This window comes from Erinaceus europaeus, chromosome 11 (genome assembly GCF_950295315.1).
Source record: "Erinaceus europaeus chromosome 11, mEriEur2.1, whole genome shotgun sequence".
Taxonomy (NCBI): Eukaryota; Metazoa; Chordata; class Mammalia; order Eulipotyphla; family Erinaceidae; genus Erinaceus; species Erinaceus europaeus.
The window spans coordinates 6,281,823-6,295,860 of record NC_080172.1 but is presented as its reverse complement, the minus strand read 5'-3'; the positions used below and the strand labels follow the sequence as shown (position 1 = coordinate 6,295,860).

The window sequence follows — 14,038 nt, the reverse complement described above, 5'->3', positions numbered from 1 at the left end:
GAGTATTCCCGTTTTTATTTAGTTTAAATTACATCAGTAACTATTTAAATGGGTCAGGTTTGCTTTGTGTTTCTCTAATATGGCAGAGTCAAACTAGGACTAAGAGTCACAATATTTTTTTTCCCCCTTACACTGAGTCACAAGTTTCCCAATAGCAGTACTCTTCTGTGACATCACTACAGCGCTACTCTCCAGCCAGTAACCTTGAAATAGAGTTGGGAGACTCTAATGCTTCTGTTGAAGGTAAGCAAGAAAAAAAAAAAAAAAGAAAGAAAAACCACACATTTCTTCCCAGTAATCTTCAACTATCTGATAGAAATCAAGTCAGGAGCCAGGTAATAAGACACCCAGTTGAGCAAACATAACCACGCACACGCATCCTGGTTCAAGCCACCAGCTCTCACCTGCAGGGGGAAACTTCACAAGCACTGATGCAGTGCTGCGGATTCTCTCTCTGTCTATCTCTCCTGTTCTACCTCTCTTCTCTCCCACTGTCTCAGTTCTATAAAAAACAAATAAACCACACCAAAAAAAAAGTCACCAGGAGTGGTGAATTTGTAGTGCATGCACTGGGTCCCAACAATAACCCTGTTGGCAAAAACAAAGGAACAAAGGAAGGGAGGAAGGATCAAATCTTATATTTGTTTTTTAAAAAATTAAGGACTGAGCTGGCAAGATAGATGCCCTGGAGAGTGAACCTGCTATGCCAGGCATACAGCTTGGGTTTGAGCCTGGCCCCAGGCACCCTCTATTCCTGTGTTATCTTTCACGCTGATTCTTTTTTTTTTTTTTTTTGCCTCCAGGGTTATTGCTGGGGCTTGGTGCCTCACTACCAATCCACTGCCCCTGGAGGCTATTTTTCCCCTCTGTTGTCCTTGTTGTTTACTGTCATTGCTGGATAGGACAGAGAAAAGTCAAGAGAACAGGGAAAGACAGAGAAGGGGGAAGAAGCATAGATACGTAAAGACCTGCTTCACGGCCTGTGAAGTGACCTCCCTGCAGGTGGGGAGCTGGGGGCTTGAACCAAGATCCTTATGCTGGTCCTCACTCTTGGTGCCACGTGTGCTTAATCGGCTGCGCTACAGCCCAACCCCACCTCCTTTCATTCTGATTCCTTGTCACTATGTGAAAATGTCAGCCCACAGAGCTGAAATCCTAATGACAACAACAAAAAACAACAATTGCCTCAAATCTTTAACTAATTAAATAGCTTGTGATACCTTTAAAATAGAGTTTTCAATACTTAGGGTTGGCGACATAGCTCACTTGGATAGGACTCTTACTTTGCCCACAGTCCAGGTTTGAGCTTCGGCAATGTGGTGTCTTTCCCTCTCTCTCTTTCTTTCTCTGTGCCTCTCTTTCAGTCTGGAAAAGGTAGTCCAGATAGTAAAGCCCCAGCAATGACCAAAAAATGTATATTTTGGAAAAAATTTTACTGACTCATTCAAAAAAAAGTATATAAATATATGCAGATCTCTCTCTCTCATCCCATCCCATGACCGCATTTCACAGTGATAACTATACTTTTGTTGTTGTTGTTGTCACTGGTGCATCCCTGTTCTAGCCCGACTTTATTAGACTGAAAGATAAATAAATAAAGAGACAGAGATAGACACTATAGCATCAAAGGTTTCTTCATTGTGGTTGGAGTCAGGCTTGAACCTGGGCTTTCTATATATTTTGTAGTGCAGTGACAGAACCAAGTCGAGAGAGAGAGAGAGAGAGAGAAAACAAAGCACTGCTCCACCATGCATGGCATTCCACTTTTTTATTTTTAATATTTATTTATTTTCCCTTTTGTAGCCCTTATTGTTTTTTTTTTTTTTATTGTTGTAGTAGTTATTGTTGTTGGATAGAACAGAGAGGAATGGAGAGAGGAGGGGAAGACAGAAAGGGGGAGAGAAAGACAGACACCTGCAGACCTGCTTCACCGCCTGTGAAGCGACTCCCCTGCAGGTGGGGAGCCGGGGGCTTGAACCAGGATCCTTATGCCGGTCCTTGCGCTTGGCGCCACGTGCGCTTAACCCGCTGTGCTACGGCCCGACTCCCTATTTTTATTACTATATTTTTTGGTCCTTGATGCTTTCAAGTGGTGCCAGGGATGAAGACAGGCCTTCATGCATGAAAGACACATGCTCGAAATATCAGCTGACACATGCTCCTGGTATCCCTACAGGAAAATCTTTAAAGGAGATTTTCACCAAAACAGACAAAAATACTATAGTAAACGATTCTCAAAAAAGAATTTCTCTATGATATGTGATTTTTGTGAAACTTTGAGGTTTACTTTAACTTAAAAAAGATCTATATTATCAAATTATGAAAAAGGATAGAAGCCAAGGACAGAGAGGCCTAGAGCAAGTTATAGACAATGGAATTGTGTTTTCTCCAGGCCTGCTTCTCATCCCAAATCTCCTAGTCTGTTAGCTTCTGAAACCAAGAGTTTTCAGAGTACCTTCAGCTTGAAAAGCACATCCAGACTAAGCTCCTCTGTGATCACTTATTCTTACATTAATGGGAAGCTGAATTTCTAAACCATCATTTATGATTTTGTTGGCATTAATAGCATAAAACAGTCTATGTAAACAACTATTTCAGCTACTAGAAATGACATGGTGACGGGCCCAATTTGGGGATGAGATGAGAACTTGTACCCATGAGCCAACTACTGTGCTATAAACCACTGTCATCCCCCCAAAAAATAAAATGAAATGATAATAATATAAGTGCCAACGTAACTGTGACAAAGAAGTTTATAATACAATGCTGCCCAGTGACTCTTGAAGTTTACACAGATGGAGATATTTTCATTTGCAAATGAGCTTCCACTGCAAATGCATGGACTACTGTATGATACCCACCATTCAATGCTTAAAAAATTTACAAATGAGGACGCTATTCAATGTCTGTAGTCCATTTTCTAGAACAGAAGAGACACCTTTTGAGAGTTTCATTCATTTTCTCATACCCTTGAATACTTGCAATTTTTAAATATATATACTTTCAATTTTATTTTTTCTCTTTTGTTACCCTTGTTATCGTCATTGTTGTGATTATTGTTGTTGATATTGCTGTCATTGTTGTTGGACAGGACAGAGAGAAATCGAGAGGGGAGACAGAGGGGGAGAGAAAGATAAGACACCTGCAGACCTGCTTCACCATCTGTGAAACGATTAACCTGCAGGTGGGGAGCTGGGGGCTCGAACTGGGATCCTGATGCTGGTTCTTGCGCTTTGCACCACATGCGCTTAACCCGCTGCGTCACCGCCTGGCTCCCGCAATATTTTGACTAAAAGGAACACAGCTAATGAATACCAGTTAGTGTCTCCGTAAGAGTCTCTGTACAACTGGTATTCAATCTCGGATGTCAGGTGCATAGAGGTTAAAGATTTTTCATGGCGTCACACCCTACCTACCATCTGGCGCTGCAGTGAATAAATAGTGTGTGTCACAGCCACTGCTGTTCTCAGAGGAGGCCTGTAGTTGCAAATGCTCTAAAATTTAGTCAATATTTTTTTTTACAATATTCTTTTTTTTTTCCCCTGCAGGCAGAAGTTAAAAATAAGACCAGAAGAGAAAACACTCAGCAGAACCTGACTGGAGTTGGTGTGTTGCACCAAAGGAAAAGACTGGGGTGTGTGTGTGGGGGGGGGAGAGTCCAGGTCCTGGAAAAGGATGACAGAGGACCTAGTGGGGGTTGTATTGTTATGTGGAAAACTGAGAAATGTTATGCATGTACAAACTACTGTATTTACTGTCGATTATAAAACATTAATCCCCCAATAAAGGAAAAAATAAATTAAAAAAAAAAGAAAAGAAATAGGGATTTAGAGATACGGCATCACACTTCACCCACCACTAAACTTTTGTGTTCCTCCCCCTCAAACCAGCATAGTCTCTCTCTTTTCTTTTCTCCTCTCTTCTTTTTCTATTGCCAGTGGGGTCACTGCTGTGGCTTGGTGTCTGCAGGAGAAAGCCGCTCGTCTCAGTGGTCATTTCCCCCTCTTTATTTGACGGCACAGAAATAAATGAGGGGGTGGGAAATGGACAGGGAGAGAGACAGAGTGGTACCTGCTGGACTTGCTTCATCACTCGTGGAAGCTTCCTGCCCCTGCAGGTGGGAGCAAGACTTGAAGCCAGACCGGAAGCCAGACCCGAAGCCAGACCCTTGCACATGGTACCATTTGCACTAAACCAGGTGAGCCACTGCCCAGCCCCAAACCCAAGTTTTTAGATAATTATCTAACTCATTATAGTTCCTCTCATGAGCTTAACATCGTGTATTTTTTTTTATTTGCATCATTTCTTCTGCTTGACTATTTTTTTAACTCGATATAGCTCCTAAATTATGTAACATATTTCGACTCAGAACAAGTACGACATCCTGGCATAAATAGCCACAAATACACAAGCAGGAGACTGTATTTCAAGTAGAACTTTGTAACTATCTTTGAATTTTCTGTATCCCTTATTGTTTTACTACTTTACCACCATAATTAGTCTGTCGCCTATACTGTTTTTCAAAAATATGTTTATTTATTAAATATATATACTTTTTTTTAGATTACAAGATTTCTTATTCTGAAGGTACTACAAAAACTTCTAAAGCCATATGTTTGCAAAGTAAATGAAAAGTCCTAGCAGTCTCACTATATAGGAAAAAAGTAATCAATATCTGAATGCAGGCTGTAAGAATATATAAAAAAAAAATGATTGATAATGAACACAAATGCCTAGCCCACCATGTTCAACTGTAAAAACATTAAGCCTTTATATAGAAAAGTAAGCCAACATTGCGAAAGGTGATGCAACTCTTCTACAAAACATCCGTAGAGTAACAATAAAGTATAGTATTGTCTCAGCCAAAAAGTAGGATGAGCTTACATTTGAATGTATTAAAAGTAACATCAGAGAACGCATGTACTCAACTATTTCATAGCAGGTCATAAGCAGCAACCTCTACTTTTCTTTCTGATGGAAGGATTTTCCAGTCTATTTCTCTTAACGAAAAAAAGAAAAAAGCCAGATTCTATTTCCATTGTAAACTCACTCGAGAAAGCCCAGCCACTCAGCACTGCAGTCAAGGACGAGACGCTCTCGGAGCTGATTCAGATGTCTATAGTTTTCCACAATGAAAGGGGAGTGAAAGCGACTCACAGCTTTTGTGCTGGAGGAGGAGGGAGAAACACAAATAGGGAACCAAGGTTATTGACAAATGAGTAGTGGCATCTGCTCTGAACATTAAAGTCTTTATTTCATTTTCTCCGAGAAACCTTGAAAACAAGTCGCTGTAAACAGAACATTCTTTAACTGTGGCCCTGAACTCCACTGAGCCCAAAGATTTTGTTGTACATAAAGTACTTGGATTCGCAGGACTTGGATCAGGAAGCTCTTCAAATGGACTTGAGGTTATATATCCATACAGCAAAGTCATTGTTGTGAATTCTTATTTCATAAGCAGAAAGCTTTTTCCCCCCTGTAAGTTAAACTAAATGAAAATGTTTGCTTTTTAAAGAAAAAAAAATCAGAAATGAATATGTCAAAGTAAGTCCTGACAAGGATGGGAAGTAAGTACTTTGCTGAGGGCCATACATTGTTTTTTACACTTTATATTTGTCGGTATGGTTGGAGTAATTCAGAAAAAAAAAGGGGGGGGGGGAGAAGGAGAAGGACAAGGAGAAGGAAGAGGAGGAGGAAAAGGAGACGATGATGATAGAGGGAAAGAAAGAGGGAGAAGGGGCCAGGCGGTGGTGCACCGGGTTAAGCGCACATAGTACAAAGAGTAAGGACCCACACAAGGATCCCCGGGCTCCCGGGCTGCAGAAGGGTTTTTTTTTTTTTTGGGGGGGTCGTTTCACAGGTGGTGAAGCAGGTCTGCAGGTGTCTTTCTCTCTTCCTCTGTATCTCCTCCTCCCCTCTCAATTTCTCTCCAGGAGCAGTGAATTTGTAGTGCCCACACCAAGCCCCAGCAATAACCCTGGAGGCAAAAAAAAAAAGAGAGGGGAAGGAAGGAAGAAGGAAAAAAAAGGGAGGGAGGAAAAAAGGAAGGAAGGAAGGGAGGGAGGGAAGAGATGAGCACGGCTCTGGATATGAAGAAATGCCATGCTCTCCTTTCTTGGACTTGAATATAAGAAGTTGAAGAGCAGAAGGTCGGGCAGTAGCGCAGCAGGTTAAGCGCACATGGCGTGAAACACAAGGACCGGTAAGGATCCCAGTTCGAGCCCCCGGCTCCTCACCTGCAGGGGAGTCACTTCACAGGTGGTAAACAGGTCTGCAGGTGTCTGTCTTTCTCTCCCCCTCTCTGTCTTCCCCTCCTTCTCTCTATCCTATCCAACAACAACGACACTAATAACAACAATAATAACCACAATAAAACAACAAGGACAACAAAAGGGAAAAAAGTAGCCTCCAGGAGCAGTGGATTTGTAGAGCCCCAGCAATAACCCTGGAGGCGAAAAAAAAAAAAAAAAGGAAGAAGAAGGAGAAGGAGAAGGAGAAGAAGTTGTAGAGCACAATGTAGGTATCCTAGGCACCCAGCCAGTGAATCCTTACCCAGGCTACAACTTTCCCTCTTACCTGCTAGCTAAGTGACTCCAGAGAAATACAACGAGCCTTCTTTAAGCATCCCTCTCCCCATTCTACAAAGTGGGAATAAAAGCAGTCTCTATCTACCTCTTAGGCATTACTGTGAGGATCTAACACTAGTACCTTAAATCAATACTAGTCAAGTGCATATAACAGCTTTTCATAATGGCAGAAATAATAATGGTGGTATTAAAGCTAAAGAAACTTGATTGCACCTTATGGATCCTTTGATAGTGGTGCTGGGAAAGAATTTTCTTCTTTAATAAAAAAATAGTAAGTTAATAATCATTCATACAACGCTATCAGAATTTCCTTCTGTCCTTCAGAGTTCTTCATCCCCTCACCAGTGACTAATCTCTCACATTATCCCAGGAAAATATGGTATTGTCATCTCATGTTCAGAAAAACTACTGACAACAGCAGTAATAGGCATTATAGGAAGGGAACAACTGAGCAAAGGACATATACTTTTCTAATACCACCTCTGGATATAAATCCCCTCTTGGGGACTAGTGTCTAACCAGAGACAAGGCAGAGTCTCAATACTCCTCTCTCATTTTGGTTTTCACTAACTGATTTCCACAAGTTCCTATTATACTTACAAAAAAAGAAAATGTGAAAAACTACTGTGAGTATGTGTTATGGGAAGCATTCAGAATTAAAAAGAAAATGGAGAACTCAGTGAAACAGAAAATGAAATTTGAGCTTCTAAAAAGGAAATGTCAACCCTAGCATTTAACAAGATGCTCAAACAAACAAATTAATCTTCTAATTGAAGGTTCAACTTAACTCCCTGGTGTTTAAAGTGTACTCTGAAGCTTTACAGTAACACAACGATTTATGAAATAGAAAACAAATCAATACAAATAAGATGTTTTTAAAACACCAATGATAAAAGGAGTTTTAAAAAATTTTCTTGTTGACTGGTTAAAAGTATCCCCCCAAAATAATAAAGAGGAAAAACTTCTTTTCTATCAGATGTGGTCTTTATCAGTCTAGTAGCACCCAGCAATACAGACGTCATTATAATTCACAGTGACAAGTAAAAAAGTAAAGTGAGCCTACCTTCCAACCTTAACCCAATCACTTGGTATACAAGATACAGCTGAATTCTTTACTTCAATCATAAACTAAAAAGAAATGAAAAGATATTAAACAATTAGTCATTGCATTTTCAAAGTTTTATCATTGTGTTATGATAGTTTCCATAACAGCATTCTTTATTTATTTATTTTATTTTATTATTATTTTTTAATGATGTCTCTGTACAGTCTGAGGTGAACCATGCTGAGTTGGCATTTCTTGCATTGATTAGGTTGGAATCGGCGGATGCAATATCATTTGGCCTGACTTGAGAGAAGCTTGCAGGGAAGTGAGGCCCACCCCAGGGGTTCCAGAATTGGGAGAAACATAGGCTCCATAGAGGAAGCGGGAGATTCCTGTTGTCTTAGGGTCCAAGAAGACAATAGATAGTTATTGCAATAATCACATTGTTTGGCAATTGGGTTAACTTTGAAAAATCCCTTTGTTAGAATTTGCTGTGTCATACACACCCTCACCATATTTTATGTCCTTTGACATTATTTGCATATAGCTGTGCCACCGGTTGCTTCTGTTCTCCCTGGACTAAGCTTTTAAGAGAGTCAACATATCAAAGACTCAGCCTATGTATTAAAAAGACTCAGTCTGTGCTTTAAAAAGTTTGAGACATTCAATCAGTTTTTTCCCCCTCCCAGATTACTTAAATAGTGGTTTATATGACTACAAATTAATGGGAGTGTACATAAACACCATTCCCACCACCAAAAGACTGTGTCCCACCTGCAACCCCCATGAAGCTGAACATCCACCCTCACCATTGCAAAGCGCAAGGACCGACCTAAGGATCCCGGTTCGAGCCCCCTGCTCCCCACCTGCAGGGGAGTCGCTTCACAGGTGGTGAAGCAGGTCTGCAGGTGTCTGTCTTTCTCTCCCCCTCTCTGTCTTCCCCTCCTCTCTCCATTTCTCTCTGTCCTATCCAACAATGATGACATCAATAACAATAACAATAATAACTACGACAACAATAAAAACCAACAAGGGCAACAAAAGAAAATTAAACAAATAAATAAATAAATAAATATGAAAAACTATCTGGTTCAGGACTTTTATTCTTGTCTGTACACCCAAAGATCATTAAATAGGGTTTCAGTGTTTAGAAAACCTTGCAATTTATGTTGGGCAAAGAGCAAGCATTCAAGGTCCTAACATGGCACGTACATATTTATTGCACTGCTATGTGCAAACTAATTTTCCTTCACTAGTGACCTCTTTCACTTACTAGTACGTACTTATTTGAAGAATTATATTCCTCAGTAATATTGATGTCTCTAAATAAATAAAATTTAAGATATTTTATTACTTGATATTAAACCAGTTTGCATACTGTACCTCTCCTATTGATAAGAGAAAATGGCAGAATGGTTTTTGTGGTGGTTGTTTAAATGCAAAGGCAGGGGGTGCGTCCAGGGGCTTACAGATGATCACATGTACAATACTACCAGGTGGTCTTCCCAGGTCCGGTTTCCTCCCTCCCTTCTTGAGAATGAAAGAGGTCAAAAAAGAGAGGAGAGGGGCTAGACAGTGGTGCACTCAGCAGAGCACAGGCATTGTCGCTATGTGTGAAAAACTAGGTTCAAGTCTCCCAGCTGCCCCTGTAAGGAGAAGCTTCACGAGGAGTGGAGCAGTGTTGCAGATGTCTCCCTTTCTGTCTCTCCCTCTGCCTTCCTGTCTCTTGCTTGTCATTAAAAAAAGAAAGAAAGAAAATAGCCAAAATAGCCACCAGGAGAGGTGGCCTGGTCGCAGGCACTGAGCAGCCTCAATGACAAGTCTGATGACAAAGACAAACCAAGCAAGCACAGCACTATTTCATCATCCCTGTGTCCCTCATGGTTTTCGTATCCTGCTAAGGTTTGAACCCAGGGACCTTGCATGTGGGAACGTGCATGTACTGCAGGTAAGCTAGCTCCCAGCATCCTCTTACAATAGTTGTAATGCAAGGAACCAAATTCCCCCAAAAGTACCTTCACTGAAATAACTGAAACTACACTGACTTCCCCAACTACTAAAAGAAAGACATTTCTCCTCACATGAAATTCTACTTATTTCACTGGTTCATATCAATTATAATTTTTATAATTCCAACTGTGTTCTGCAAGCCATTTTATTCCTAAGAAATCAACAGGAAACAAGTGACCTCCGTTTCATCTATCACACTTTTCATTTTTTGAATACTTACAACATAAATCATCTTTTCCTCCTACTCACATTCCTATAATCTTGCGATGAAATTAAATATTTCATGCAAACAAATACACTTTGACAAGACTAGAACCCACAGGCTCTGGAGTGACCACTAGTTTTGAGATGGTGACAGGAAACATGTTAATACCATTTATGCAACATTACAGATCTTGATGATACGAATAGCATCAGCCTAGATATTGAGATTACTTCTCTATTAATAGAAACAAGGTAGTTGTACATTAACGATAGTGAGAATTAACAGCCAGTTAAAAATTATTTTATTCTTAACAAACATTTTGGAACTAATGATGCCCTCTTGTGTGATGGGGGAGTAGTACCTGAGGACTCTAGGGAAGGAGGATGGGGGCGGGGGGGGGCTGTGAGGTCCTGGTGTATGATGATTGAAAAAAGACTTGGGTTTGAACTGTAATTAAACTAAAATCTATTCTCAAAAAAAAAGAAAAGAAAAGAAAAAAGAAAGAGAGAAAAGAAAAAGAAAGAGAAAAGAAAAAGAAAAAGACTTGGGTTTAGGGTGACAGTGCTTTGCAAGCACCTCTCATGGCAAGACAGGATACCTGTGTGCCCACAGATGCATTGTAAACTAGTCACCTCAGAATGAAAAGAAGAGTTAAACGTCTGATAGCTTGTCAACAACTTGACAGTGGTGCTGTCTGTCTAATTTTGTAATAATAATTTGTTGTTTTTGACGGGTTATGTTGTTTTCGCCGGGCTGGCTTCACAGGCTGGTAACAGACGACCAGGGACTCATGGCTGGGTTGTACGCAGTATCTCTTTATTCATGCAGGACGCAGCACTATCTAAGCTGAGCTGAGTTAAACTCAAAGTACAGTACAACTCACAATGCTGTCTTTATATATACTTGCCAAGTAGGGTGGAAACAGGATGTGACATAGAGAGGGTGGAGAGAAAAGTGACTGGTGAAAATCAGAGTGTGACAAAGAGGGGGCAGATTAGGCGAGAATCCTATCACTGAACCACAAATGCCCTGGAGGGAGGGTGGAACTTGTTAACAGTGGTTATGTAAATAGAATAGTGTTAAGCCGGAGGGATTTAAACCAAATGAAACAGAAGGGGTCTCATGCATACCAACAATAATTCTCAAAACAATCACAACATATTTCAAAGCGACAACATAGGAGATCTAAAAAACAAATGCTGACCTCCTAATATATCTAATTTATATTTTAAAATAGCTTTCCTATCTGTGGAACAGTAACACACAACACTTGTGTATTTGACATTACCTCCTGTCCTGACACTGTTACATATTGTGCAGAAGGATTTTTTAGGATTTTTCGTATCTCTTGCAAATGTACTTGGATCTTGTCAACAACTTCTTTAATTTCATCTTTCCTCTTTTTTATTAAAGGGAAGTCAGTAAGGTCTTTAAACAATTCAGTTTTGTCCCCAGTTCTGAAAAAAAAATGCAAATATTGAATCATATTATTATTATTATTTAAAATATTTTTATTTATTTATTCCCTTTTGTTGCCTTTGTTGTAGTTATTATTGTTGTTGTTATTTATATCATTGATGTAGGATAGGACAGAGAGAAATGGAGAGAGGAGGGGAAGACAGAGGGGGAAAAAAGATAAGACACCTGCAGACCTGCTTCACCGCTTGTGAAGCAACTCCCCTGCAAGTGGGGAGCCGGGGGCTCAAACCAGGATCCTTATGCCGGAAATATATTATATATACCAGTTATCAATTACTTTTCTAACTGAAGAAACTAAAGACCAAAAGATTGAGTAAAAAAAAATAGGCTAGTACCAGATCTGCTATTAAATATTTATGTGGAAATTTCTTACTTTCTTTGAGGACAAATATAACTAGTCTAATATCCTTTCACCCTACAAGTTCATGATTCCCACAATGACACCAAGAGATAAAATTATCTTATCTGCTCATCCTGAAAATAAACATAAATGTAAATACCATCACAGTTTTCTGTTATGCAATACAGATGGCACTGGGTGGGGGTAGATAGCATAATGGTTATGCAAAGAGACTCTCATGCCTGAGGCTCCAAAGTCCCAGGTTCAATCCCCAGCACCACCATAAGCCAGAGCTGAACCGGGCTCTAGAGAAAGAAAGAAAGAAAGAAAGAAAGAAAGAAAGAAAGAAAGAAAGAAAGAAAGAAAGAAAGAAAGAAAGAAAGAAAGGGAGAGAGAAAGAAAGAGAAAGAAAGAAAGAGAGAGAGAAAGAAAGAGAAAGAAAGAAAGAGAGAAAGAGAAAGAGAGAAAGAGAGAAAGAAAGAAAGAAAGAAAGAAAGAAAGAGGAAGGGAAGGAAGGAAGGAAGGAAGAAAGAAAGAGAGAAAGAAATCCAGAAAAAAAAAAAAAAAGAAATCCAGATGTTGGCAGCCACCAGGTGGTGGTGCACCTGGTAGAGCGCACATGTTACAATGTGCAAGGACCTGGGTTCGAGCCCCTGGTCCCCACCTGCAGGGGGAAAGCTTCATGAGAGGTGAAGCAGGGCTGCAGGTGTTTCTCTCTCCCTCTCTATCACCCCCTTCCCTCTCAATTTCTAGCTGTCTCTGTCAAATAAAGATAATAAAAAAATTTTTTTTTAAGAAAAAGATATCCAGGTGTCAAAATAAACATATACAGGGGAACCAGGTGGTGGCGCACTGGGTTAAGTGCACATAGTACAAAACACAAGGGTCCTGGGTTGAGTCCCCCACTCCCCACCTGCAGGGGGGTCACTTCACAAGTGGTAAAGCAGGCCTGTAGGTGTCTATCTTTCTCTCTCTGTCTCTAATTTTCCCCTCCCCTCTCAACCTCTCTCTGTCCTATCCAACAGAAAGAAAAAATAGGGAATCAGGCAGTAGAGCAGCGGGTTAAGCGCATGTGGCGCAAAGCGCAAGGACCAGCCTAAGAATCCTGGTTTGAGCCCCCGGCTCCCCACCTGCAGGGGAGTCGCTTCACAAGCGATGAAGCAGGTCTGCAGGTGTCTGTCTTTCTCTCCCCCTCTCTGTCTTCCCCTCCTCTCTCCATTTCTCTCTGTCCTATCCAACAACGACGACATCAATAACAACAATAATAACTACAAGAATAAAACAATAAGGGCAACAAAAGGGAATAAATATTAAAAAATAAAAAGAAAAAATAATAAAAGTAGAAATAAATATACTCCCAGAGGGATAAAGAGCAGGAAAGCTTTTAAGGGACAGGATGGGAAATGGAGTTCTGGTGGTGGGAACTGTGTAGAATTATACCCCTCTTATCCAATGGTCTTGTCAATATTTCCATTTTATAAATAAAAATAAAAAAATAAAAACAAACATAGATACACATCTTTGCATGTAGAGTCATAAGATAACTCTATCATAAAGAATAACTTTACTACCTCTTAAGTATACGGCAGACTATCCCTAGAGATCAAGCAAAAAGTGCGAGATGTTACCTGGTATCTGTTTTAGGATTAATAAAGTGCTTGTGTATTAATAAACTTGCAATGAATCAACTTCTTGTTCTTGGAAGTAGTTCATCTATCCTAGATGATTAACAGCCAAAGTGTTACTTCCAGTTATTTGAGAGATCTTAATACCCAACCACATTTCCAATCTCACATGCACCTTCTACCGTTACTTTATAGTGATGTTTAGGAGAATTGCTGCCTAGTGGCAAATGCACTAGGTTCCTTCCACTGCTGGGAAAGAAGAGCTAAGGGTCTGCTGCTTACTTGGCAGCATGTTCATTAAGTATCTTCAGGTAATGCTCCACCGGACTGAGCAGTTGTGGGATTTCCAAAATCAATGTCTGGAGTAGGTCCGACTGAACATGGGAGTTAACAGCAGGTATTAGTGCTTGAAATTCTGTCTGCAGCTGGTAAAGGGATCTGACAATCATGAAGAACTCTTGAGTAGAACACTGAAAATAGAAACATTTTTTTTTTCAGATTAATAGTATATAAGATACGCAATCATTAATTACTGATTTTTCAGAATTAGTGTCAAAAATGACAGTTACATTTTTTGTTGTCATGTGAGCATCACTGTTTCAGGCTGACTTCAAGGTTATTGCTGGGCTCGGTGCCTGCACCATGAATCCACCGCTCCTGGAGGCCATTTTTCCCCCTTTTGTTGCCCTCGTTGTGGTTATTATTATTACCACTGTTGACGTTGTTCGTTGTTGGACACCACAGAGA

General features: G+C 40.2%; 1 protein-coding gene across 2 annotated transcripts in view; it reads right to left on the bottom strand.

Moving 5' to 3' along the window:
* Positions 1-14,038, bottom strand: part of MSH3 (mutS homolog 3) — a 217,312-nt gene that overhangs the window by 107,647 nt on the left and 95,627 nt on the right. For both annotated transcript variants that reach the window (XM_060201098.1, XM_060201099.1), the window contains exons 14-17: positions 13,574-13,761; positions 11,136-11,304; positions 7,651-7,715; positions 5,051-5,167 (exon numbers count right to left, since the gene is read on the bottom strand). In XM_060201098.1, the coding sequence (XP_060057081.1) occupies positions 5,051-5,167; positions 7,651-7,715; positions 11,136-11,304; positions 13,574-13,761 (539 nt within the window). The remainder of the gene's footprint in view (positions 1-5,050; positions 5,168-7,650; positions 7,716-11,135; positions 11,305-13,573; positions 13,762-14,038) is intronic.